Source organism: Centroberyx affinis, unplaced genomic scaffold, assembly GCF_046629955.1.
Source record: "Centroberyx affinis isolate AG114_WGS23_722 - 3 ecotype Tasmania unplaced genomic scaffold, CSIRO-AGI_Caff_v1 ptg005091l_1, whole genome shotgun sequence".
Classification (NCBI taxonomy): Eukaryota; Metazoa; Chordata; class Actinopteri; order Beryciformes; family Berycidae; genus Centroberyx; species Centroberyx affinis.
Window position 1 is genome coordinate 619,294 of NW_027282520.1, and position 27,966 is coordinate 647,259.

The 27,966-nt window shown below is 37.6% G+C and overlaps 1 protein-coding gene across 2 annotated transcripts; it reads right to left on the reverse strand.

Annotated features, from left to right (window-relative positions):
* LOC139666710 (macrophage mannose receptor 1-like) lies at positions 1–27,910 on the reverse strand. Of its 2 annotated transcripts, XM_071546023.1 has the most exons (32): positions 27,789–27,910; positions 26,922–27,278; positions 25,858–26,022; positions 25,592–25,747; positions 24,884–24,994; positions 23,048–23,185; positions 22,755–22,931; positions 22,120–22,274; positions 20,807–20,920; positions 18,198–18,313; positions 17,897–18,045; positions 17,615–17,811; positions 15,819–15,928; positions 14,849–14,921; positions 14,517–14,670; positions 13,166–13,204; positions 12,197–12,360; positions 11,981–12,042; positions 9,351–9,451; positions 9,065–9,207; positions 8,667–8,772; positions 7,869–7,993; positions 7,682–7,726; positions 6,741–6,785; positions 4,536–4,632; positions 3,403–3,635; positions 2,671–2,836; positions 2,069–2,233; positions 1,859–1,975; positions 1,283–1,441; positions 1,051–1,080; positions 1–880 (listed from the first exon to the last, which is right to left on the reverse strand). In XM_071546023.1, the coding sequence occupies exons 1-32, from the start codon at positions 27,889–27,891 to the stop codon at positions 633–635; spliced, it is 4,320 nt and encodes a 1,439-aa protein (XP_071402124.1). In that variant the 5' UTR covers positions 27,892–27,910; the 3' UTR covers positions 1–632. The 2 variants fall into 2 exon arrangements, 1 of the variants encoding a protein (XP_071402124.1); XR_011696915.1 differs by lacking the exon at positions 1–880 and having other exon boundaries at positions 1,283–1,460.
* Between the last annotated feature and the right edge of the window lie 56 nt (positions 27,911–27,966).

The window sequence follows — 27,966 nt, forward strand, 5'->3', positions numbered from 1 at the left end:
AATGCTTTGAGAAAGGTTTATTTGCACAATAAGAAAACATACAATGCAATGTTAATATAGAAGAAACAAATGCGCATTGTCCAAAAAAAGTAACAGAAGCTAAAACAAAAAATTCAAATCCCCCCTAGCCCACTGATTCTAAAATGACCCAAAAACGTGCATGCGCCGATCAGTAACTTTAACAAATACTTGACATGGTGTTGCAGCTGTGGATGTGATGCATATGGATGACTGTACTTGTGCGGTCGACGTTGTGCGTTTTACGCTGAGTATTTTCATATTGTCGACTCTGTAGTAGCCTAGGCTATGCCCTTTTGATGCACCGTTATGCAATTTTTTTCTCACCATAATTATCTACTCTGACCTCATACCGATCCCCCCATTACATTGCCTAAAATCGCAGAAGACCGTTTAAAAAATGTTTTTTCATCTGAGCCCTTATGTCCCCACCACTTTTCAACACAAAGTGACGCCCTTGCATCCAAGAGCCTAAATTGTTCCATGAGGCCAGACATTGCCAAATCCTTTGAAATTCCTCACACTTCATGACAAATTGTTAAGTAACTGCATTTAAAAATAAGAGAACACCAACGATACAGTGTATGTCCCATTAGATTCTGATAGTTCTTATATCACAGAGTTAAAATAGGCTCAGGATCCTCTTCCTCTGCATTCTCTATCAGTTTACTGGTGTCCACCACGTCAGGCTGGGACCGCTCACCCTCGAAGTAGAGAGGGTTGTCAAAGGTGGGTAAGGGACGACCAGACCTCTTGTACTTCTTGTAGAATGCAATGACTGCCAGTATGGCAATGACAGCAATGACCACCACAACTGCCAAACTTGTGTGGACACGGTGACGGGGATCCAATATCAGATGTGCTGCACAGATTCAATAAGTAGATGATGATTAGTCATAGGAATTTAATTAGAAACACAAAATGAAAACAAATTCGTGGAGAAATTGCTGTCTCCAATTATTTATTTATTTATTTTTAAATCCACATGGGTTTTGATGACATGACTACAGGAGAGCAAGAGATGTAACTTACCAGTTGTTGGTGATGGCTCTGGTAGTACCACTGGTGGGAATGAAGGGAAATGTGATTAGATAACTTGTAAGGAATATAATTGTTTGATTCCATTGGCAATTTACTATGATTTTTCTGCAACCAATTAATCTCAACCATTAATTGAGTTCCTGTTACAACATTACACCGGTTATAAATTCCTGTTATAACGAAAAGATCACAAATTCAGTCTTCAGTGGTCTGATGGTCTCACCTTTGGGTGTTTTACAGATGTACGCCCTGCTACGCCAACCGCGGCCTGTCCTCCATGTCCCATCCGAGGACAGAATCTCTCCATAACTGTTGTCATCAGGCTCATCTGGACCCCAGTTAGTATAGTCCATAACTGTTTTGTCCAACCACAACCACTTCCCTGGGGACAAATAGAAAGTCTGCACATTTTCTCTTTTATAATAGAACAACAACATAGTATCCTTATGTAGCTATAATTTACACTATTTGTCGTCTTTGCTGCATGAAAATATATTTTTTTGTTCATTTAATAATGTATGTCTTTTCTGAGTTCCCGAGTTCTCATAAATTTCATTATGTCCAATATAACATGAAATTTCGATATAAATTTTCTCCATTTGTTGTTCACCACGTGCAGCTTTTCTTTGTCTGTCCAGCTCACATCTTCATTCAGCAGAAATAAATAAATAAAGAATTCAGCAGCATCGTTTGTGTAATCAGTTCATTTCAATGCTGTTGTTTAAAAGTAAATGAAGTTTTTTTCATTTACTGTTCGCAAATTTTTCTTTTCATGAAAGAGCAGAGAGTGTAACTGTACCTTTGTGAGTTTTAAACAGGCCGATCCAGAAAGAGCTTTGGCTATCTTCAAAGATTTTCACATTGCTTTTAATGAAGTCTTGCTCAGAGGGATCTTCAATGCTGGCTAGGGTTCCACCTTCACAACACAAAATAGTCAGTTCTTGATGAAAACTAAATACAGTTTACCGCTTTAAACTTTGATATTAGACCATCCACAGAAAAGCCTTACCATGTCTGACACAGTTAGAAGCTGCATTTGCCCATTGAATTTCTTCTGGGATGAAGACATAACAATGACCCTTAAATGGTAGCCAGGCAGAACGGTCTCTATACGCTACATCCACCTCTTCAGGGCAAACTCCTGGGAACTGTGTTGACTCTGTTGGCGGCACATCTGTGAGAGAAATAATGGCAACGTAAGCTTTGGGATCCACTAATTACATATTACTGCTTTGAGATCCAGTGCAGTGAACTGAACACCTATTTGACACTGTGATTCTATAGTTGCATGCCACATCTATGCCACATCATGTTTTTACCACATCGGGCATAGAATGTGGCATAGAATTCTCACACACACACACACACACACACACACACACACACACACACAGACAGTATATATTCATATAATTCAAAATATTTCAAAGTATTTAAGAACAATTGGCCTATGACTTAGAAACCTTCTGAATGTTACATTATTGCCAATCAAATAAAGACATCTATTGTCTTTATTTGATTTGGCATTTATGATCACTTAAATTTGTTGGCATTTAACATGACTGATTTATTAAATTATGTGAAATTACATTAACCTGCTAATTGTCATACCTGTAGACTTCATACAAACACTGCTCATGGTCCGATTGCAGAAAGCAGTCTTCCATTTTCCATCCACATCCAGGTACACACAAGGTCGATCACTACTTGGTTCACCTGTGCCCCATTTGAAAAGGCTCATGTGCCATCCATCAATATACCTGAAATAACCGCCAGTCTGAAAGCAAGGATGGATCAAAATACATTCAACTACAGAATACAAATTACCTGATTAACTTTTGATTACTTGGCTTCAAAAGTTGATTTAATAAGACATTAAATTAATGAGTTATTCCATTTCGCAGACTGTAGTTTGAATCATTTCATCATTTTTTTATTAATCAGATAAAAAAAAAAAAACAGATTACTGTATTTCTGTTTCTTGCATTCAGTTACTCTTCAACCCCAATAAAACATTTGTGGAACGATTTGTCTTGTAATTGGTTGTTGGTTGTTGGTTCTTGTGGAGCTTATTGGCCAGATAAGATCAACACTGCCACTTGAGGATTTCGTGCTATAAGTCATGGACAAATGCTTCAACCAAATACTTCAAATTAAACTTCATAAAAGCCATGAATAATAACAATAAATTATTCATAAATGATTTCGAAATATGACTTAATTTCTACAATTATAAAAGACTACTTGATCAACTTTATTTTGAAATGAATCATCATCCCTGAAATATCACCATTTATAGAGATTAGTTTTATGTGCTATTGTGAGATACTTCCTGCCCTGTACCTCGGCTTTGTTCAGTCCAATCCACAGAGGAGCCTGGACTTTCATGGCCTGCAGCTCAACATAGGCCTGTGTCCACTCATTACGTAGGCTAGCCAGTTTGGCACCATCAGCTTCACAATGCTTCTTGGCTTCATTCCAGGTCATATTTTGAGTCACAACCTTAATGGAGTCATTAACCAGCTTGACATAGATGTTCAGAGTTGTTGATTCTGTTGTGGCTGGGATAGTTGGATCTGTTGTGGGTGAGAAATTAGATTGGAAGCGGTTTTAGTTTTTACATTCAACTTCATGTCAGGAGCACTGTGGCATCACAACAGTTTACAGACACAATTATTGATTCACCAAATTTATTTAAGTTGCTGTTTGAATAGGCCTACGTTTTTGTTTAGCAGATGAATGTTTTTATTGTTTGAACATCAACTCAACTACAATTAAAAAAAAGTACATTGGAAAATATAAAATTGGGGACATTACAGAACAGCCACACAGAAAGTCATAAGGTTACAATTCAGTCATTATCTACTCAGGAAAAACTCTTATCAAAGTTTGTATTAAAAACCAAACACAGAGGTACGCCATATAATTCTATCACAGTCTTCTTCCAAAGCATTGAAGTTAATACGGCCATCTTTTTACAGCTCCCAAAAATGCACACAATGTCAATCAAACTATAGAAGATAATGGCTTAAACATTGAACTTTTGGACCTGCAATGCAATCATTTTCCAACAAACACTACTACTGAGCAGCTGAGATATGTGATGGAAATTTTATTCAATTTTTTTGAGGTGTAAAACTCACTGTGTGTTTGGTTTTCATAATGGAGTTTCAACTGACAGGGCTAAAATCTTGGGCAGTTTGTTTTTGCTTTTTTGGGATTAGACATCCCTGCAAGGATTGAATGTGATGATGCTTTCCACCAAACTCAGATAAATCTGCTCCAGTACATCTTGGTTGGTGCTAAACCTCACTGACTTGTGTGTTAGTCAATTTTGAATTTGTGCTGCCATTGTTCTTAATAAAACAAAATTCAGCAAATTCCAAATGTAAGAATATTATTTTTTTCTTGTCTACTACAGTCAGTTCTAGACCAGAGGAAATGTATTAAAATGAAAGGGCAGACGATGAGCTCACCAACATTTCGAAGACAGACATATCCATTGGTGTCATTGCAGGACTTTGATATCCATTTCCCAATCCCAAGCACAGGACTGCTGCTCATCACAACACACTATTATATAGAAAGGGAACAGTTAGGAAAATGGCAAACTGACAAGATCCAAGGTCGTTATGCATTTTCTGGTTAAGGATATAACATATCTCTCATATGACAGTTTATTGTGTTTTAATGAATATCCATTCTCCTATAGAAAAAAAAAAGTAAGAAAACAAAGAAAAGCAGAAGAAGAGTTTGTTGCCCTCTTTAATCTCTGTGATGTCATTCATATGACACCACAGGTATCAGGAAACAGAAATGGCAACTGTGACACCATCTCATAGGGCAGTTTATTCTGTTTTAATGAATATTCATTCTCCCGTTGAAAAAAAAAGAAGCAAAAAAAGTGATTTTGGAGGGATCATGATACATTTTCTGCTTTGGGCCTGATAATGCTACTATCACATAAAACTAATTTGGATGTAAAACTTGTGTAAACAATATTAACAATAACACTATATGTAGCAGCGACCTATTCCGAGTTTTTGGTAATTTCATGATTTACCACCTGATGACATTGTGGCTACATTCTACGGTAGGACATGTACAGACTGATCTCACAGAAAAACGTGAAATGAACATGATCAAATTACATGTTGGTGGAACGTGAAGTGTTAAATTTATGTATGATATCTATATATCTATATATCATATACGTAGGACACACGACTATAAACAGGAAGTAGTGTCACACTGAAGAAGCACGGTGGCCAGTAAGGGCGCGGGGGTCGGCTGGTGGATGGGCATATGCGTTTGCCTTTGATGCTAGTGACCGGCATTCGATTCCCAGCGTTTTCAAAGGACATTTCAACTGTAAGTCACATTTTATTTTTTAACAAATGTTTTTCTTATTCAACCACGACCAAACCATTTCCCTAACCTTAACCAAGTTGTTTTACTTGCCTAAACTTTTTTGCCTAAACCGTTTACCAACCTTTGGGATGTAATTAAATTCGTGGCGGAGGAATGTATTTCAATTTGTTGCGGGGGAACGTAATTCAGTTCAAGGTGGAGAAACGTTATTTCCCCATAATACGTGTTCACAGCACGTAAATGGTCGTTTTAGAGATTGTGTTTATTTCACGTATTTGTGTGACATAATGTTTATTATCTCCATTCCCCATTTCAGATTGCTGTGATAGTAAATAGCTACCCAATGTTACCAGTAATTCATCAAATTATACCATCCAGTGACATAGGCTAGTTGTTCAGTTAACTCCAACAAACCCAATGAGATTGCAAAGATGCACAACATTTTGTATATTACTAAAAAAGGTTTCTTTCCACATTATTGATTTATTAACTAGCCCAGCGTAGACAAAGATACCAAATAAGATTTCTTCTCCCAATTAAAAATGTTTAATTGGACAATTGACACAATATTGTTGTTATTATTGTGATTATTATTAGCATTGTAGTGAACCTGCTACTCAGGGTTAGATTTTGTGTTGAGATAACTGTACAAGTGTCAAGCCCGTCAGAGTAAAATAATAACACTTCTGGTCACAGTTTTTAAAATAAAGCCCTTATTGAACCTACATCAAGCATTATTACAAAGTACCACTTAAGAATGACTTCAAGTCTGTTGTTAGCATGTAATCTTATTACATGCTAACAATAGCATGTAATCTTATTATTGCAAGATTCAGTATTAGCCTATTATTAGCAAAAGATGAAAGTTAACATGACTTCTTTCCCCAGTTGACACTGGTCTGTTAAACCCTATATTATTGTTTATGGTACTGTAATTCATGAGACATAAATAATTAAATAATAAATATGTTTCAATATATTTTATTCAGTTTCATGTTACCAGGATAGGGAGACTACCAACTGACAGTGTTACCAAGTTACCCCTAAGCCATGGATCCTGGAACTTCACTTTTCCAGTTGTCATGACATGAAGTGGTTACGTTGTTATGAGGAATCTTTGGTTGTCTGGCTACATTTTCACATCATGCTGTAATTTGGTTGGCTGGGACATCAGTATGACATCACATCTCTGGTTTATAGTTTGGGGAGAGAGTTCTTCATGTTGACAAATGCTGCTTGGTCTGTTGTAGGTCATGACAATAACTAAATGGAGTGGTATTCCACTTTACAATAAAGTTTGAACGTGTTACCTCATTCCAGCTTTGATCAAACAATCCTGGAAAATGGTGAAGCATCTACAATGGAGAATCAGATTTTTTTTTTTTATCAACAATGCACTAAAATAGAAAAATACAAAAACTTTATATTATAAACAACAGTGCAGCATACAACTCATTTTTCTCATCACAATACTGAATATAGATTCTGTCTTACAGCATAGCCCCAGTTGGTGTATCACCTTGGTCACTGCTCAGTCCAGTAAAATTCATCACCTATTATACTATTCAGTCCAATCCAATGATGAAAGTGTGGCTACATTCTATGGTCATAATTTTATTATCTCCATTCTTCTCCCAATTAAAAATGTTTAACTGGACAATTGACACAATATTGTTGTTATTACTGTGATTATTATTAGCACATGTGCATATGGACGTAACAGTAGTGAACCTGCTAGTCAGGGTTAGATTTTATGTTGAGATAATTCTACAAATGTGAAGCCAGTCAGCCTAAAATAATAGCACTTCTGGTCACAGTTTTTAAAATAAAGCCCTTATTGATGAACCTACATCAAGCAATACAAAGTACCATTTAAGATTGACTTCAGGTCTGTTGTTACCGTGTAATTGTATTATGGGAAGTTTCAGTATTAGCCCACTATTAGCAAAAGATTAAAGTTAACATGACTTCTTTCCCCAGTTTCCACTGGTCTGTTAAACCCTACAATATTATAATTTATGGTACTGTAATTCATGAGATCACGTCGCTATGCTGAATCTTTGGTTGTCTGGCTACATTTTCACAACATCGTGCTGTAATTTGTTTAGCTGGGACATCAGTATAACATCACATCTCTGGTTTATAGCTTGGGGAGAGAGTTCTTCATGTTGACAAATGCTGCTTGTTTGTTCTAGGTCTTGACAATAACTAAATGGTATGGTATTCCACTTTAACAAGTTGAATGCGTTACCTCTTTCCATTCTCCATTCAAAATTCTATAACGACGGCCATGTCTCTACAACGGAGAATCAGAGTCATAGAAATTTTTATCAACAATATGCTAAAACAAAAAATTACAAAGACTATATATTATAAGCAACTGTGCGGCATACAACTCACTTTCTCATCACAATACTTAATATACATTGTCTACTTACATCATAGCCCCAATTGGTGTATCGCTTTGGTCGCCCGTCAGTCCAGTACAATCCATCACCATGTAAACTATTCATACCAATCCATAGGTCTGTAGAAGCCTCGGCCATTTGAATGGTTAAAAACACTGAAAATGTTAAATATAATAGTGATTCAAGGTTCACCAGACATTTTTGTGCATGGATGTAATGTTTTTTTTTTTTTTTTGCTTGTTTGCCTTTTTTGTTTTGTGTTGCTTAGCAAAGCGTTCAAGGGTTTTTGGTGTGTTCCTGTACCATAGGTGCAGTGTGGAACCCTTTTTCAGAGGTTCCCATATATGGTTCTATCTTAAACTAACTGCACAACAGAAAAACTTAAAACACTTTCCCAAATCCACATTGGTTTACAATTCAGAATCAATAGCCATCCATTATCCAGTGACCTATTTTAACAAAGTCAATGATTCTAATTTATCATAGCTTTGTCCTGGAAGGACTTCACTACCACTGTTATGATATATTTATCAGCAAATTATTTACCTTGAGCATTTCAAAATCTTCCACTCTATAAATCAATCTATCTGATTCTGACTCCATGAAAAAAATGGCAGAGAAAAAGTTTTTTTTTTGGAAGAAGAACCCTCACAGAACCCTCTTTAGAAGCATTACATTTCAAGCAAAATTGTACCATCTAAGAACCATTTTAAAACAGTTTCATTTAAATGCATGTCAATCATTTTGCAAGATACTCATAACATTATATTTTAGTAGTGTATATATAATGTGCCTAATATTTTATTGGCAAAAACAAATAAAACAAACCTTGCACACGCCGTGAGAGAATAGAGACTAAATTTCCTCCCATTGCTTTGCATTGTGTCCTTGCTCCATGCCATGTGTCCTTCTGGTTATTAATGATGCTGTAACACTAATGACAAGAAATTATGATTTTCAACTCCTGAAAAATACACCAAACACAACCAACCAAACATTGTCCTTTCTAAAACAGATTGAAAGCTCGATTCATTAATCTGACAAAAGATGTGACATTTTAAGAAAGTGGTAGATAAGGCTTTGTGCACTAGAGATCATTATTTAAACAGTGTTCAAAATCCAAGGCACATCTCTTTGCAAGCACTGAGGATTAAGTCTGTTCAATCGTCTTAACATCATGACATTCCCATCCTCAACTATTTTAAAAGTTAACCGTGACCTCTGACCTTTGAGTCAAATTTTGACCAGTTGACTGGGCAGCCACCTTGAGGAGCCACTGTGGGGGCTACAGTGGTGTTGACAGGCGGTGAACCACCTCGTTTACAAATGGACTGGTGCTCCCACCCACAATTATAATCATGCCAGAACCCTGTGAGCACATTGAAGATATTATGTTCAACGTTTCAGCAAATACAATGTACATGTATTTAATGAAACATCAAATCCAATGATAGTGCTTTGTTGCTTTTTGCCAGTGATGAATCAGGATGAATCAGTCTTTAGTTTGCTCACCCATAGAGAAGGTCATGACGGCACAATTCTCATCATTGTTCTTGAAGTCAGGTTGATGTTCGTCCCACCACTCAAACTCCACTGGAGAGTCATCCATCCACCTTTGTGCAACACAGGGTTAGGGTTAGGCAAATCAGCTGAAGTTTTGTCACAAAAACATCTTGATCTGCAAAGGATACTTGCTTAATGATGGACATGTTTATTTTGATTATTGTTGCAACATTCAGATAAACTGTGGAAATGTAGCCTACACATGAACAAACACTGAAATCTTTAAACAGCTTAAGTTGAACAAGCATTCAGAAGGTTTAAAGTTTTGAGTTGAAAATTGATTTGTTTGAGTACTTTCAAATTAAGATTGGTTGCTGCATCCAATTAAATGTTACTCACAAACTTTCAGATAATTTGATATTTGACATACAATTATTACCACCCTCGCCTTAGCTAAAAAGGATGTAGCTTTCATAGCTATCTGTATAATCAGCATAATGAACCACATTCTGCACTCAGAGAGTTAAGAAAAAATCAACTTGTTTTTTCAGAGAAAGTATTACTAATGTCATTAATGTTTTTGGTCACAAAACTAAAAAGGCCCTGTGTGAAAAAATAAGAGTTGTTTTGGGAGTTTCAATAGTTTCTTCACCCTGCCATAACAACCAATAAATGCTGATACTTTGGCATTACAGTGTCTTCAGGGAGTATTCAACCTCCTTGACTTTTTCCATATTTTAAAGGCTGAATTCAGAATGGATTATTTTTTTGTCAACAATCTACAGAAAATACCCTATAATGACAAAGTGAAAACATTTTTTTTTAATTTGTACAAATGTAGTGAAAATGAAAGGTACAAATGTCTTATTAAAAAAAGTATTCAACCCCATGAGTCAGTAATTTGTTAAAGCACCCTTGCCAGCGTTTATAATATTATTATATATATAGTATTATAACTAGAAGTTTCCTTGGGTCTGTATCAGCTTGGCTTATCTGAATTTGGGGATTTTCTCACATTCACAGGTTCTCCTCAAGAATTTTCCTGTAATTGGCTCCATTTATTGTTCCCTCTATCCTTACCAGTCTCCCAGTTCCTGCTGCTGAAAAGCCCCCCCAACTGTATGATGTTGCCCCCAACATACTTCAGTGTAGGGATGGTGTTAGATCAGTGATGAGCTGTGCCGATTTCCACCAGACATGGCACTTTGCATTACGACTCAAAAGTTCACTTTTCATTTCATCAGACCCCAGAATCTTTTGCTTCATGCTCTAAGTCTTTCACATGTCTTTTTGTAAATTCCAGGCTGTTGTCAGGTGCTGTTTTTCTAGGAGTGGCTTCCTTCTGGTCACTCTGCCATACAGGTAAGATTTGTGATGTGCTGTAATGACTGTTGTCCTTCCAGCAAAATTTCCCATCGCAGCCAAGGAACTCTGTAGTTGTATCAGAGTTGTCCTTGGGCTCTTGGTCATCTCCTTGACCAATCTCTTTCTTGTCCCGTTGCCCAGTTTGGCCAAACAACCAGCTCTAGACAAGTTTGGAAGTCTGGGTAGTTCCATATTTTTTCCTATGGCGCTAGACGGGGGCATCAGGAGCCAAATTCAGGTCAGTCTGTCGATCACTCAGTTAATCAGTTATCTTCCGACACGTCACTCCTAACACACTCACTAGACTATCAGAGGCACATGCACCAGTGCTGATGCTGTGCACCTAGCCTGCCACCAGGCTGCAGGCTGAAGGCCCGACTGGCCAGGAAAAATGGTTCCAAAGGCTAATTTGCGCCCTTGTTAATAAGGGGGTACTTAAATAGGCTTCCCCCTCCTATTAATGCTCTTAAACTGAATCATGCACTGCTAATCATTTATTATGATTTTTTAAATGTATAATGTAAATCTATGTAATGCTTAACAGGTTTTGAATTGAATAAGTTTGGTGAATGCTTAGGAAGCATTTTGGAAAACAGGCTATTATGTTATGATACTCAAAGACAGCTAACCTACAGGAGCAATATAGTAGAGTGGATCTATTCTTCTTCTTAGTATATTGGATTAATGATGTGGTTATCCTGATTATTCCAGGACTGTAGTAACTTAAAATACAGCAACAGTTGATACTGCATGGAACTGTGCAGCATCTGTACTTGTTCCATTTCCTAATGATGAAGCCTACTGTGCTCTTGTGAACTCCCAACTCTTTAGAACTTGCTTTCTACACTTCCCCAGATCTAGCCTATGCTTCCTAGCGATTCTGTCTTTGAATTCTACAGATTGTTACTTCATGGTAGAGTTTCTGCTCTGACATGCATGGTCATCTGTGGGACCTTATAGACATATGTGTTTCATTCTAAATCAAGTCAAATCAACGGCATTGGCCAGAGGAGGATACCTTGACTCCATTTGGAGTGTCACTACAACGGGGTTGAATACTAGGACTCAAAACATTTCAGCTTTTCATTTTTAAGAACTTGGTAAAAAAATTGTGATTAAGAACGCTTGTGTGTCTGACAAAAATCCTAATGTAAGCCATTTTGGATTAAAGCTGTAACACCACAAAATGTGGAAAAAAGTCAAGGGGGTTGAAGTCTTTCAGAAGGCACTATACATTTCAAGTTGTCATGCATTTGCATTTAATTCATACTCACCCATTTGTTCCATCAAGATCCACTGTCAGACCTATGTAATAAAACTCATAGTTTCTGGATATCTACACACACACACACACACACACACACACACACACACACACACACACACACTGTGAGACCTACAGTACTTATTATTACTTATTATATATGCTGAATGTGAATGCCATGACCATTCAGCAATGCAAGTAATGTACCTTAAATGTCACTGCCTACCTGTTTCCATAAAAAGACATTTTCAGCTTCACTGTTGATAACTACCAAGTCGCCATGCCTCTGTTGACAGAAGTGACGAGCATCTTCCATGGCCATTGGTATCCTATTAATATAATACTGATTTCCTCTCCACTCAAGCCAGCCGTCTGCAGTGACATTATGCTCTACAAAGATTTTAGAGGGTAGCGTATAAATTTACAGTATATACATATATGTTTTGGGTTTTTTGTTTTTTTTTGTAGGACACAGAAAGAAAAATTGTGTCCCATGCATTCTTTTTTTGTGATGTTTGTTCATTCTTTTACACTCTTACACACTGTAAGAGTGTAAGAGTGTAACATTTTCAGTCAGAGCAGCAGGTAAATGGAACTCAATTCCCACCCATATCAGAGAATGCACAAGCTTCAGTATTTTTAAAACAGCACTTAAAACATGGCTCAAGACAAATCAATCATGTGATCACTGATCTAAACCCTTGTATGGAACCAACTGTTTTCCAACATGGAGACTATAATGTATATTTTGTATGACGTTGTTTTATATGTGATGTCCTCTTTGTAAACTTTGCTAATTGTATTGTCTTTAATTGTTTATATTGTGTTGTTTGTATTGTACTGTATTATTTTTAATATCTTCCTGCCCAGGGACTGCAGATGTAAATTAGCTATATAGCTAACTCTGGCCCAACGGTTGTGTTGTGCATGGCCCCTGTTAAATAAACTAAAGTAAAAAAACTACACAAATTATTTTTGTGTCTTACACCTTGTCACGATCTGGTGACATATATTCAAAATCAAGAATTTTATATTATTATCAGATTATCTTTTAGTGTTGATGTTTAACCAAAAGTTCACAGGTGCAATCCCCACTAGCTGAACTGAACTCACTGTATGTTGCTTTCGCTAAGAGCTTAATTTAAATGACAGAAAAGTAAAAGTATATCAATGTCACCATAAAATGGCAACTCACCAGTGACGGTGTCATTTGGAGGTGGCTTTGGAGTCACTCCTGCAACAGCAGAGGAAGAGACACTCAGAAGTCAGTTGAAAACAAGCTCAGCAACCCATACTGTGAGCTTGGCCTGAGCCTTTCTTCTTGAGTTAATATTGTTTTCTGTTGTCAAAAATTGGGGCAATGAGACCAATATATGTATTTGGAAAACCCAAACAGAGACCACAAACATATTGTGCTAATCTCAAATATACAGTATACCTATTGTATGGAAGTTATTTTCTGGGTGCTTTTATGTGCTAGCACCACCCACTGAGCAATTTTACGTTGATTAGACGTTTAAAACACGTCTAAATGGCCCATAGCCGTTCTAGACGCGCAGTCTTGCTCAAATGGAAAGATGCTGCCCCGCCCACACTTAGTCAGTGGCTTCGAGATAAAATGTCCTGCCTTAAATTGGAGATGATACGCTTCTCGATCAGTGGCTCTGGGGAGAAATTCTATAAGACCTGGGGACCCTTTTTGACATACTTTCATAACACCCAAACAACATAGTGTGACATGCATTCTAGCCCTGCCCTTGACACGAAAATAACACCTGACTTCATGGAAATAGCTAAATCCTTAGTTTTATTTCTTTATTTCTAGATACTGTGCCTCATACTTATTCTAGGTAATCAAGAGGGTGGGAGGGTAAGGGGGTGGGAGGGTGGGGGGGGGTAGGGACGTCTCACTTTATTACTGTCACTATTATCACTTTTTATTTTTATATGATACTACATTGATGTATATTTTGTAACAATGTGGAATATGCCTGCCCAACCCTGGGAACTTTTGTTGAAAATCTCAATAAAAAGATTTTGAAAAGAAATTACTTCTTGTGCTCAGATAAGTATCTTGTAGGCTAGTCTACAGGACTTCTCTGGTGCATATTTTTGGTATTTACAGATGTTTATTCATTGTAATAATGTATTTACTGCTTAGTCTAAAATAGGTCTATATATAGCCATAATGATCCTGGGCTATATGAGAGCTAAAGCATAGACGCAACGTTGAAATCACGTCTTTTGCTCAGTGGGCATGTTCTGCCTTGTGCAGTGCTAGTGCCATGCTATACACAAGTCCACAGTACAAGATTAGAAAAGATTAGACTAGGGTGGCGTAGTGAGTAAGAAAAATGCAGTCAAACTACAAAGACCCAAGTTCTAGGCCCTATTGGAAAGCATTCACCCTACTGAACTTCCTTATATTAATAAAGGTTACAAAATAAATAGACATTAGCAGTATGCCTTCACTATTTCTTGAACCTGTGATGATGATGATGTGAAGACAAAAGACATGGATTCAGTCCACATTTTCTCAACTGTACCTGCACGGATCTGACACAGCCAGTCATTGTAACTCTCACAGTGGACATCATTCCAAGAACCGTCTTTATCCCAGTAATACATGTGAAATTCAGCACAGGATTCCGCATTATTTTTATTGTTTGGCTCTCCAGTCTGCCAGTGCTGGAAATTTAGCTATGAACACAAACAACAACACAATTACGCAAGGTTTTATTGTCTATTTAAAATTAGACTTTAATAAACAAACTAAGAATAGCCTATATGATTAAACTTTTCAAAATTCAAAATCTTAAAAACTTCAAAATTAGATTTTTTTTATTATTTATTTAAAAAAAAAAAAAAGCTAACTCACTGGGGATCCATCACTCCATACATAACCGGTGCTTGGGTCAGGGGCACTAAGGCCAATCCAGGCAATTTCATAGCTACAGTGTGCAAAATCAGATAAATGAGATGATTAAACAACCTTCATTTAAAATGCTTAAACAGAGAACTAGTGGTTATTTAAATTAAAAGTTGGAATATTTGCACAAGTATTTGTACACTATGCCACTCAAGCCTCAGGAATTATGTTCATGCTTGTAACTACTCTGATGGTGCACTGTCCCAATCCTCTGCTGGACACTAACCACCCATCCTCTTTAGCTACAACTATACAGTAGTCTGCCACACTGCGTGGATGCAGCAGAGAGGATTGGCAGCAAAAACATCTCTGGTAGATAGCTCGGTAATGCTTTCGCAAACAGCACGTTAAGCAACTGTAGGCTATTAGCATTATCCAAAGTATGAAGATAAACCTTTCATTAACCCAAAGTTGGTATTGTTTTTTTTCTACCGCCTGTAGATTCATAACTTCTGCGAAGACTCATATTTTACTGACTTTCTGCGTAAACAAAACAAGTTATGCTGCAAGCCTTGTGAAAAGAGAGCTCAACCATTGAAACATTATTCTTTATCTCAAATTTTATGTCCATTTAACCACTAAACAAGCCTGGCAGGTTAAGACATGTCATTAGAATTAACTAATAATCCAGCCCTACAGCTGCAACAAGTTCTTATTCTTTCTCTTTTAGGATAACTTGCCAACTATTAGCATGCTGTATGCTAAAGCATTAGCATGCGCACCAGACAGAGCTATCTAGCAGAGGCACAGCGATGATTTTGGTGCCAATCTGCTCATCAGATACTTGGTAAGGTGATCAATGGATCCAAAGTGTCAAAAAGATGGTTGAGGCTAATCTTTTAAAGGTAGATAACAAAAAAATTAAAAATAAAGTAGTTTACTTTCCTTTTCCTTCTACTTGTATTTAAACAGATCATACCGTCCCACTCTTAGCTCAGCAGCACTGTGGATACTGAGCAGATCTCCTCCAATGGCCCTGCAGTAGTCCCTGGCCTCATACCAGGTCTTCAGACGTGTTTCATTAAAGAACTGGAACACAAAGAAATAGGTCAAAAAATGGCAAGGTCCTGCTTCTTGTTATCCCATTCATAATAATTATGATTATATATATGATTATGTTTACAAAGATAGTAATTTTTGTGCTTGACCAATAGCACAAACATGTAGACATATTTTTTGTAGGTGGGTAAGATACAGTAGGCTATATTTCAGTTGTGTTCAGCTTAGGGGTACAAATGGGTATTCAAGTAAATCAGTACAAAACATTCTGATTGAAAATCATTTTGTAGGCATAAAATCCCAAATTTTCGACAGGTTATAAGGTTATGGGTGGGTAGTTCCTACAAAGTTTTGCTGCAGCAGATATTAAATTCTAAGCTAGTGCGATCCGGCCTATCTCCTCGCTGCTCTTTGACAGTTTTGCTTGCCTAGCTATCAAAAAAGCCATGGCTGACTGTGGTACACAAAGTATCAAATGCCGGTACTTTGACCTGGATGATATTTCTGTCTTATAAAAAGAAGTGAGGGGGGACCCTCACTTCTTTTTATAACACTATATTATGAAGTCCAATCCTTTTTTGCCAACATTTTGAATTGTGCCTCATTGAGGAGACAATTTGTCAACAGACTATGTGGTTTTTATCGGGGTTGATGCAAAACCGGATTACTGCTTCTCTGGACGTTGCAGAACGGAGACACATTCAGGTAATTTCATGTACAAGAAAATCAAACCCACCCCATGACAAGTAGATAATGGAAAACAGAGAGACTTGCCCAAGGAACTCTCACTGATGTTCACGACAATAAGAACAACCAGGCAAAGCAACGTCTCACACGCGTGCAATTGGACTGTTTTATGTTTTATGACAGTACATTTTTAATAGCAAAATGCACAATATTGTTGCTCTGTATAGCCCTGGCACTGCAATTCTGTAGATTATAACCATTCAGCAAATTCTAGTCTATGCCAATTAGTTAGCTTGTCCAAGCAGCCACCAACAGTGTTTGTAAAACGTAGTGTGATTCAGCCTGCGCAACGCAAGTTACGTTGAGAAAGCACTTTGGAAGCAGTCAGTGTGTGTGAGTGGTGTCAGCGCAGCTTTGATGAATGAATTGGCTGATTGTGGAGAAATTTTCACCAGTTACAATCTAAGATTGTCATATCGTCCACCCCTACTTGTAGGCTATTTGCCCATAATGTTCTTTGTGAAAATTAAATGTTCAGCTGTTATGCTGTTGTTTATGTTTTGGGTATGCATTTTATTTATGGATTGATAGATTCAAAATAATATGTTATTTTTTGGGTAGCCAGCCTATTAGGCTATGTGACTTAAATTGTTGCATACAGCGCCACTTTGACCTGATACAATAGAATCAGAAGCAAACAGATGAAGATATTGGTTATGATTTTTATTTAGTGGCCAATATTTTCAACATGATATGCTATTTATTTGATGGTAGGACTTGCACTGTATCACGGGAGGGACTCTGAATCTGTTCTGGAGTCGCTGTCCAGTGCTTAATTTTGTAAGCCTGTCATGACATCTTTGGTGCTGTCCAGTGCTTCCTTTCATGGATCTGAAGGACTGAGTTCTTAAAAAAAATTATAATGAAATAACGGCTACAAAACGAGTACTCGCTGAGGAATTGGAACGTGTATTAAACTGCATCCTTAGTTCAGCCAAATTCAACCTTTTCTAATTGTTGTGGCTGTACCTTAAAGCAGTTTCTTGATCCCACAAGATTCCAGCTGTCAGCACACCTGGGAGGGGCAAGAGTTGGTGGGACAGGGGTTAAAACTGCCCCCTCTGCCAGGTGCTTGCAGATGTATTTCTCCTTATTGGTGCAGGGCAACACATCCCAGAGTCCAGCAAAAATCCCAGTTGTCATGGCAATACAACCCTGTCGGTTGCCTTGCGTTGTTGAGGGAAAAATTAGAAAATGTCAAGACTCTGTTTCTACAATATCTTATAAATGGAATTTGAAGTTTCTCCATACCTGGCATTTCAGCATTCCAATGAGTAAATTTCACTGAGTTTGCATTGGTCCACTCAAAATTATCAATGTTTTTCTGGTTTGAGAGTCCGAGCCAGAAGTACTTCTCCGGTCTGATCCCCACCAAGCTGATAAGGAATGCATTATCTACCCTGGAAATATTTAGAAAAGTTCATAGGACTTCTGGTCATACTGAAGTATGTAAAATGCTGTAATCCACTTTTTGTAAATCCCATTAAAATCTTGAACTCCTGAGGTATAGTAATTGATCACAAATGTTTGGAGTAAAAATAAATGTTCTTACCCATTTGAAACATCAACCAAGTAAGAGTCTGAGCTCTTGCATTCATCTTTAGCTTCATAAAACGTCTTTGTCTCTGACCCTATGAAGTAGCAATAGGAGCCATGTCTTTTCCAACCCTGGAATGTAGAAAAACACAAGAAAAAAAGTTCAACTGGCTTTCATCATTCAATATCTTTAATCAAATCAAACAATATCCATTTTTTCCCCGAGTGGGCTGACCAAGAATGCTCTATGTCCCCAAGTCCCCTAAGTCTCTTTGTATAGGCTATTGATTTTACTAATCTACTCTTGAGTTGTTGTTTATTTGGAAATAGATAACTGCAGATGAGAGGTAAGCTATCATCATTTCATTTAGTTTACCATTTGGTGTGTCCTTGTTTGTATGCATGGATGTATTAAAGAATGGATAACATTCATGTTCATAGTTTATTTAGCGGCAGGCGATGCACAAGTACACTTGCGTGCGTTAAAGTTTGTTGACACCAGCTTGAACTCCCGTTTTTGCCGTACTACAGAGTGACTGACTCTCCATTGCTGAAATGCACGTAAGTCCGTTTGTGTAGGTTATCGATATTACTAATTAGCCTGGGGCAAAGGCTTATGCCCGAAAACAGGCAGTGTCGCATTGATTGTGGCAGAGAACATGTAATGGATTGCACTGAGTAATGTAATGTGTAGATTCAGAGCACTCAAATCCATTTTCCATGCCATATTTTATGCCACTGCACCTTTTTTACTGCACAGGGCATTGCCCAAGAGCCTGAAAATGTTGCACTATGTCTCATTGACTTTAAATAGGGAGGAGGTATCTTCTATTTAGACAGAAAGTCATGGGTCAAATGTTTCAGTTCCTGACAGACAATGATCCCCAAAGGCTGCATTTGCGGTCTTGCTAAACTAAGGCTGTGGTCGAATTGTCTTTTTTGCTTAGGAATGTTCCTGAGTGAAATGACCTGGAAGTATCTAAGTGGCAGCCATGATAAGAGCTGTTCGAATTCTCTAAATGCTAAGGAAAGGTACTTCAATGCTTCTTTACTTAGCTCCTTTAGCATAGGATACACTGGACCATCCTTTACGAAAGGAAAGGAGATAATGCCGTCCCACAATTCCTTGCGGCAGCAACATTTAAAGTGAAGCACCATTCAGCCGTTCACAAAAAACAAACGATCATGACCGAGGGGACGCAGATCATCATGCAAGTTACCGTTGCTTATTAAGCATTTTCCATCTTATGCCATAACTTGTTAATATGCTTATATGTTTTGAACAATATGTTAAACCCATATAGGTGAACTATGAACGTTACGCTGTTGTTGTAAAATGATCAAAGTGAAGTTAAAGTTGTAGCGTAACCTATGCTCAGTTTGCATTAGTTATTTCTTCATTCTGAGCGTTGTTGTATTGCCAGCCTTTAGGAATATCATTAATAAATTTTACTTCAGTCACAGATGCTGAAACCCTTGCCTTAATTAAGGCCTGCATCAGCCGTAACAACTTCAAAGCACAATCAAGTCAACATTTCAAGGTGTTTACTGAGTTGTGTGGTGGTTCTTAAGCTATTATATGCATAGGCTTATAATCAGATCATAATCAGCATATTAACCATAACACAGAAGTCTGTCTTTCAAGAAAAAGGAATATGAGACATTTTTAGCTAGATGATGTTTTTAATTCAACATGTTTGAATGATGATATGTACAGTAGTAGATTTGTAGGCCTAACATGTTATGCCTTTCTTGCATGAATTTAACAATTATTTTCATACAATCTTACTAATTGGGATTCATGTCAATAAATATGAGTGGACAGGAGGGTGAGCGTGAGCAATCATTCTCAATGTGACAACCATTTCGTTTCACTTTTGTGACTGGTAGCCTACATTCCTTTTTTATTTCAATTCCAATGAATGAAGCAATATTTTTCACTGGCTTGTCCACGTTTATACAGCCTGCATGAAACAACACGGTAAGAACGCACGGGGCGAAGTATCTAAGATGCACTTTTAGTAGTCCATCTTCGGAACATTGTAGTTTCACACGGCAGACCCACGTCATTAACATCCGCCGTCGCATAATTACGTAGCCTAGTGTAACTGCAGTCGGATTCTCTTAGCACCGCGGTTGTCCTTTCCTAAGCCCTTATGAATTCTCCTTCACATCTTTCCTTAACCTCATGACGTTTTCCAACGAGGTCAAGGAAAAGTGGTTAGGAATAGGAGTTAGGACGTATTTTTTGACTATTCGACCGCAGCCTAGGCTGGCCTAGTCTTGTTAAAGTGGCAATAAGTAAAACTTTTACTGCCCTATATCACTGCCCTATAAGACTGTCATCAATGGCTCAGCATTTGTCAAATGGAGAGCACTAAAAACTCAAAGAGGTTTTCCAGTGCCTAAGAGCTAGCCACAGTCTTGCTACACTAATGAGTGAACTTTTAATGTCATTACCATGCTAGTTAGCTAGATTAGTTAAATGCGAAAGACAATTAAGTGATTTTGTGATTGAATGGAATACTGTTCTAATTGCATTTCAAGATTAAACTTTAGGCATACACCATGAAAAACCAGATGCAGATGTTACTATTATTTTCACAGGAATATAAATTAACTCACAGGCTTGCAACCTATATTCAGCTCCAGTTCATCTCCAGAGGGTTTGGAGGCACTCCTCTTCATACAGATGAAGCCATGTTTCTCCTCACACATACGGTCAGCCCAGTTCCCATTCTGCGAGAGAAAAGTATCATAAAATGCATGTGTGTCTACAGATTGGATGTACTTGATGGACGTGCTACAGTCAATGTATGTTAAAGTCCAAAATCAATTTTAAACCTATACACCTTTAACGTACATAGTCCCTATTAAGCCCATGTACCCATTACCATTTTTTCAAACAAAAAAAGAAAGAAAACCACCATCACTTCCTACTTACATACTGGTTATCATTCCAGCCAATCAGAGTCCTTGTTCAGGTATGGGTAACAATGTGAAAGTACTTCCTGGTACATATATATATATATATATATATATATATATTTATATACCATGGTCTTGAATACTTGATTCTGATTGGCTGCAAGGTGTCCAATAATTCCTGATAATGTACACCTACTAAGTAGTTCCAGTGAAACTGTCTGTTCACCGTTCTAAATTAATGCGCTGGCTACGGAGTATCAGCCTGTATTTAAAATGAGTAACCATAGCTAGTGCCTCATCCTCTGAACACCACAGGACGACTGTAACACACAAGCTGCAAGAAGTACACTGCCCCTCTGAACTTACTGATACTTTGTATCACATACGGTAAGCGATCATCTCACATTCCATTCACTATTCAACTTGCTACTTCAGGCTGCGGCCGACAGTACACATGGCCTATCTCATTTGTTCGTGAAAATTTTGATATTGATTTGGGGACAATGACATGGCTGGATAGCTAGCTAGTCTTGTTGTTAAACATACTGTCAAATTATATTTACTGTTTGTCAACCGTACACAATGTTATTGACTTTGAATGTTGCTAGCATAACGTTAGCTTTCTGGCTCATAGCTGAGCCAAAGGGTTCTATGAGTTGAGCGGACTAGAACGCTGCCAAGTCATATCTAAGGTTCGTCCTATTATATATAATGATTATATATAATGATTGTTCCAGGTATTAGTCAAACCCTCAGGTGTTACCAGGTAAACTGAGTTATGGCTTGTGAAAAACTTTAGATTTTGATTACAAAACACATGAAAATATAAATTAATGGTCTTATTTTTTTTTTTTTTGGCAAGTGACCATGGTATAAGCGGGATGATGCCCTTCGTATATCCCTTACGTATATATATATATATATATATATATATGTGTATGTATATATATATATATATATATATATATATATATATATATATAGGATATGCACCATGTGGTGCTCCCTACCTGTCCCCTGATGAGAACACACTCCTCTTGGTCAGTGGAGACACTAGGCTTCCCAAACTCCCAGCTGGTGAAGGTGACTGTAGAGTGGTCACCCCAGTCAAACAGCCCCTCTGTCTTCCTGTCATTCAGTCCAATCCACAGCTCATCAGTGGTTGCTGCAGACATGAACAGAGGAATATGCACCTTGTTCTGTAAACCAGTGGGATAACAGACATTTGTACACTCTTCAAATATGTTCAGTATGGTTTTTTAAGGCTTTGGGTGTGGTGCTCCCCTCCTACTCAGGTAAAGGCCATAAGTACATGCACACTGAACATGAGATGTTGTACGAAATGTAGGGCTACAGAAGACTAATCTGTGTAGTTAGTCGATTTCACACTCTTTGCCATTGCTCCAAGAGCGCCCCCAAAATACCTTGTGTGCTTTAACTTAATAAACTGTTGTAAGAGTCAGTGCTAATGGAGTGACAGTGTAGGATGAGTCGTAACAATGGTAAATTAGTGGCATGCAAGTGGACACATTACTGCTCCAGCTTACTGACAGGATGAAGCTTGGGAGCCTTGAGATGTGTTATCTGTGTTTATTATAAAAAGAGTTGAGTTACGCTTTTGTTTGTGTCTGTTTTCTTCATGTACCATATCCAAGTTGAGAGATGACAAAGCTTTGGTCCTCCACATTGTGGATGCTCGCTAGGTCTCCTTCTTCTTTACGGCATTCAGTCTGAGCATCGGTCCATGTTTTCTGAGCACGTTGAAGATGGAAGCAGTGGCCATTGTAGGGGATCCAAGGGTCTGAACAAAATCCTGTCTCAACTGATCATAAAAATAACAGAGAAATAAGGACTGAATGATACTACCGTGAAAGCGTTACACCAAGAAACAGTACAATAACACAGTAAACAAAAGGAGGAATAGATCTTTTTCTGTACCTTGAACAGGAGGCGGCAAGGCCCCTTCCATATAACAGATGTATCCCAATTTCTTGGAGCAGGATGAACTTTGCCAGTCGTACTGTACACTGGAATCAACAATTGCACAGTTGTGTCCTGGATCAGGAAGTGGATGTCCTAAAAATAGATGAGAACTGAATTTCTGTCTTCTGTCTGTTCTGTCTTTCCAAGATCCAGAACCAGTGGAAGCCCCTTGACATTATGTCTTTGTAAACAGCTCCACATCAGTTATGAAACACTGTATGTCCTGGAGGCATCAAATTCACTCAGAATTAACTGCAAAATTAAGCCAATCAATAAATAATCACTAAATATTAAGTTTCATATAATATATTTTACCTGTCAAACAGCAACCTTTTGATTGCAAGCTCAATATTCTAAACTCAGAGCTATTGGTGCCCCAAATGAAAATGACTTATAAATATAGCAGTAAATATAGCACTTATCTAATCACAGAGTTTACAAAGTTCATAAAAACAGATACAAAATAAATAAAAAATAATAAACAACAGATAAGGATATATCATTACAGAAAATATAGTCTGTATGACTGAATATTAAGAAGAAAGAATTTAAGAAGAATTTTAAAGATGATATAGATTTAGCTAGCCTGACTTCACCAGGCAGGATGTTCCATAGTTTAGGGGCCTTATTACTTACTAAGGCACATCAGCTAATAATGAGATGAAACAATATAATTTTTTTGCAATGGCATAAGTGTAGTGTGGAGCCCGCCCGGGGCCATTTTGTAGAAACAAAATCGATGCGGAAACCTTTTGGTTTTGAAGTCCGTATGGACAGTTTAACAATCTGTACTCTCGAATTAGTAATCCCTACTGTCAAATTAATAATTAGTTCCCCTGAATTTTAGTGCTGGACCAGGTAGATCATGTGAATGTGCAGTTAAGGTTAAACACATTAGTTTATTAAATTAATGTATTCCAGAACAATATATGAATAATGAAATCTATATCTTTCTTATTTTAAACTTCCGCCCAAAGACTAAGACATAAATTTGAGGGAACAGATTACTAGTTCGCAAGTAGGCTACAATGTGTTAAACCGAGAGCACGAGTTTCCACATTGATTTTTTTCTACCAAGTGGCCCGTAGCGAGCTCTGTATTGTACAGAACTACAGCCACAGCCTTGCTGCTGCACTGTATGATTGCATTACATCTCTAAAATGAGGGTGAGCAATCAAGAATGAGAATTATAGCATTGCATTTTAGTGCCACCGGATCATCTGAAACACTGAGATAACGATACATTTCACAGGAAACAGAGGTGTAATCGTACCTCATGTTTAATATGAAATGTGCAAACCATCCAGTTCATTTTGATGGCTAGTTCCCTCAAACAGCAGGGGGGCAACATGACGACTTTCCCTCCGCTTTGGTCTTGAGTCCAGACCGTTGAACAGAAGTGCCCTGCCAGAGGATCTCAGGCTGCACTCAAGTCCACAGGGGGTTTAAAGGTCTGCAATATCGCTGGGGGCCTTATTGAACTTTAAAAGTAATGAGCAAAATCTTGAAATCAATTCTAAACTGACTGGCAACCAGTGTAGTAATTCCAGAATTGGTGTGATATGATCTGGCACAAGTTAAAAATTATCAGTGGATTTGCTATCATTAAATTGTAAAAAGTTCTGATACATTGTGCACTTGATATTGTGGAGGCACTTGTTTAGAGACTCAAGGTTGTTTGGATCATCATGTTTTAATGGGAGACATAGCTTAGTACAGGCATCATCATAGCAGTGAAATGCATCATAGCACAACAGAACAACAAAGTGTTGTATTGGAGAGAAAACTTACCAGAGTCCCATCTTAGATACCGGAAGGGCTTCCCATTAGTCCACTGCCAGCCATGTTCCTGGTCCAAGACCAGCCCAATCCAGAGTCGATAGTGCTCTGTACCCAATAGTGCTGTGTGTATGTGTGTGTGTGTGTGTGTGTGTGTGTGTTTGTGTGGTTGAAAGATGATGAAGGAAAATGACAAAGTAATGAATCTTTCCCTCATACCATTTAAATGGTTGTTAGTAAAGCACAAAGCATAATTGCCAGTCTAATGGTTGTGATAACAGAATAGTATCCATTCAATTTATCAATACAAGCTGTGCATTTATGACTGTATATGATGCAGTATAATTATAATGAAAAATGAGATATCCACTAATGGACGTAAGTGCCAGCTAATCTTAGAAAATGATTAATAGCACAAAATCAAAATAAATTATTGCATGTTTTAAGAAACAACCTAAAAAACAATCTATGTTGATAAAAAATAATTGGGCTTTTACCGACTGGATCATGTTGAGAAATATTGAACGATGAACTTAAAGTTAATGATTATTTTTTACAAAATGGACACAGAACAATTTCACAATAACAAATAAACACTTTAAATGACATCTCAGGTCATCAATACAAGATGTTCATTTATCAGAGTATGTGGTGTGGTGTATTTACCAATAGACCCTTACTTTATCACTACAAGCAGATATCCACAGGGGGGCACTGTACCTGTGATGTAAGCCTGCTCATGGGGATCGGTGATACTGAGCAGGGAGGCACCTTGCTGTTTGCAGCTGGTCTGAGCTTGAGGCCAACTCAGAGCTGATTGTGTGTTGATCTGGTAATATGCTCCTGTTACAATGTTTTTCTTCCAGAATTCTTTGGCTGGGAAAGTTAGATACAGAAACATGGAAAAACTAATTGTTTGATCATTTCAAAATTCTAAAATGATTTATCCCCAAAGTATAGGTATAATTTTCAGAGGCAATACTTACAAGAGGTTGGGCAGAAGCCCCAGATTTCATGATCAAATTTTGTTTCAACTGCACACCAATGCATTGGTGACTCAAACTTGGTGCAGTCTGCAAACCACTGGTCTTTGTACAGGAAGGGAAACATACAAGGCCTGCCATCTGCATTTCCTCCAATGGTGTAAAGTTCTAAACGGGAATAAAAGCAAAAAGACAAAAAGCAGAGATACTTGGTTTGAGAACATCTTTAAAAGCATGATTAGCCTTTTTAAGAATATGAGTCTACTTTCTAAATATGTGTTGCTACATTTTGATTTCAGAATGGAATTAAATACAAATCATTTGTTTTATCTTTTCCACACCTCTGATTTCCAGAGACACACAGAAAATTCTAGTGAAGAAGGATATATCATTTTGAATCATAATTTTCAGAATTCAGCTGAAGATCTGAAGATACGTGGTTTTATGTAAATACCAATGCAACCAGTCTGTGGGAGTGACTTGACCAAACTATGTCACTTGAGTAAGTTTAAAGGAATGCTCCAATCACAACAAAATCAATCTCCACATTATTGATTCCAAGAAGTTTTTTTCATTAATGTAATTTCCCAGATTGTGGTTAGCAGCAGGGTTAGTTATCATATGAAATGCATGCATCATTTCCTGTCATTAAGGACATTTTTCAAATTTTTTTTCAATTTTTTTTTTTAGTTTAGTTTTTTTTTTAGTTTTTTGGAGTTCCCAAGATCAAGGGAATATGTAATATTTTAATGAAATGTAATTGAATCACATTGCTTGAGATGGCAGAGAGAAAATTTATGGAGAATTTGTAAAAATAAATAAATACTGCCAGTATGTATTGCACTTCTATCGTGCCTTGAAAATTTCCTCACATGTAAATACAAATCTGGACTCCAAATTGTGTGTTTGGGTGATTATTTTGGGCATATATCAGTGTTTTGTATGTCCATGGAGGAAGACATCGTGTCAAGTTTTTCGGGAAAACAGCAGACAGTGGTGGGACTTGACATGTACAATTCTCTACAATATTCAACAGTGCCACCTCTAGTCTGTGGGGCTAACTGTACCTCTATATGTTCTTGTGCAAGCTCCACTGGATGTTCCTGAAATTGTGATGTGGCTGTTTGGCCCTACTTCTTTGGAGAGAACTATTGAGTCTTCTGCTTTGAAGTCTATGTAAAGCTCTTCGCCTTTGAGGGCAAGAAGTGTTTCATTCTTGCATTCCCACTTTTGCAGTTCACTGTTTTCGTCACAATCGTAGAGGCTTATTTCACTCCCCACACTTTTCCCCTGGATTCCCAGGCACTTTTTTCTCAAAGGAACGAAAAGTCGGTCACCAGTTGTCCAGCGCACATCATAGCAACGGGTTCCTTTTTTCACCAAACAAAAACCAGTGGCCTTGTTAATGAGTGAGAATGGTGAATCTGCAGAGAAAGATTTTTCAAAGAATCAGTATAAAGACACAAATTTCTAGAGCTTGTTTCTCTTCAACAGTTTATTCTCTTTGACTGTGATAGAATGCAGAGGAATCCAGAGCATCATTGTAACAATACAGTATATCATTGGAGCTGTGTCAGTTCTGTCTAGCCTAGTCTAGTAGTTGTGTGGGATATCACCTCACAATGATAATTTCCAGACTGAGCTGAAATTTAGTAAGCAAACAAAGTCCTGACAACCATCCTTCAAGGATCCTCCAAGTCAAAATACAAATTTGAATTAGAATCACTTCAATCTTTAAGTACAACACATTTACAGGGATTTATCTAGGTAACATTGGTGCCAAGGCATATTCGCAACATACAGAGTTCACAGTACATATTGACCCACATAGTACAAGGACAAAGGGCCTTTGCATACAGTATAAGATATACTGTGCACAGTAGACTCTTCAAGTCACACAAAAAAGCTTTAAATTAAAGCTTCTGATACTGTACCATTTGAAGCCAAACACTGAGATGTTTGGATGAGGAGCACAAAAGCTGCAACACCTATCCTCACGATTAGCATTCTTCTGAAATGTCTTACACCAGCAGACATTGTTGATGCATTGCTAGCAGAGGACTTATGAGTTGTGTTAATGATCACGAAAAGGAGGGACTCTTAATATTATTG

Excerpts from the sequence above, each read along its gene's own strand:
- LOC139666710 (XM_071546023.1), bottom strand. The coding sequence starts at position 27,891 with ATGTCTGCTGGTGTAAGACATTTCAGAAGAATGCTAATCGTGAGGATA. Across the intron at positions 25,748-25,857 it reads GGGCTTCTGCCCAACCTCTT|CCAAAGAATTCTGGAAGAAA; the intron begins GTAAGTATTGCC and ends TAACTTTCCCAG. Across the intron at positions 881-1,050 it reads AGAGCCATCACCAACAACTG|CACATCTGATATTGGATCCC; the intron begins GTAAGTTACATC and ends GAATCTGTGCAG.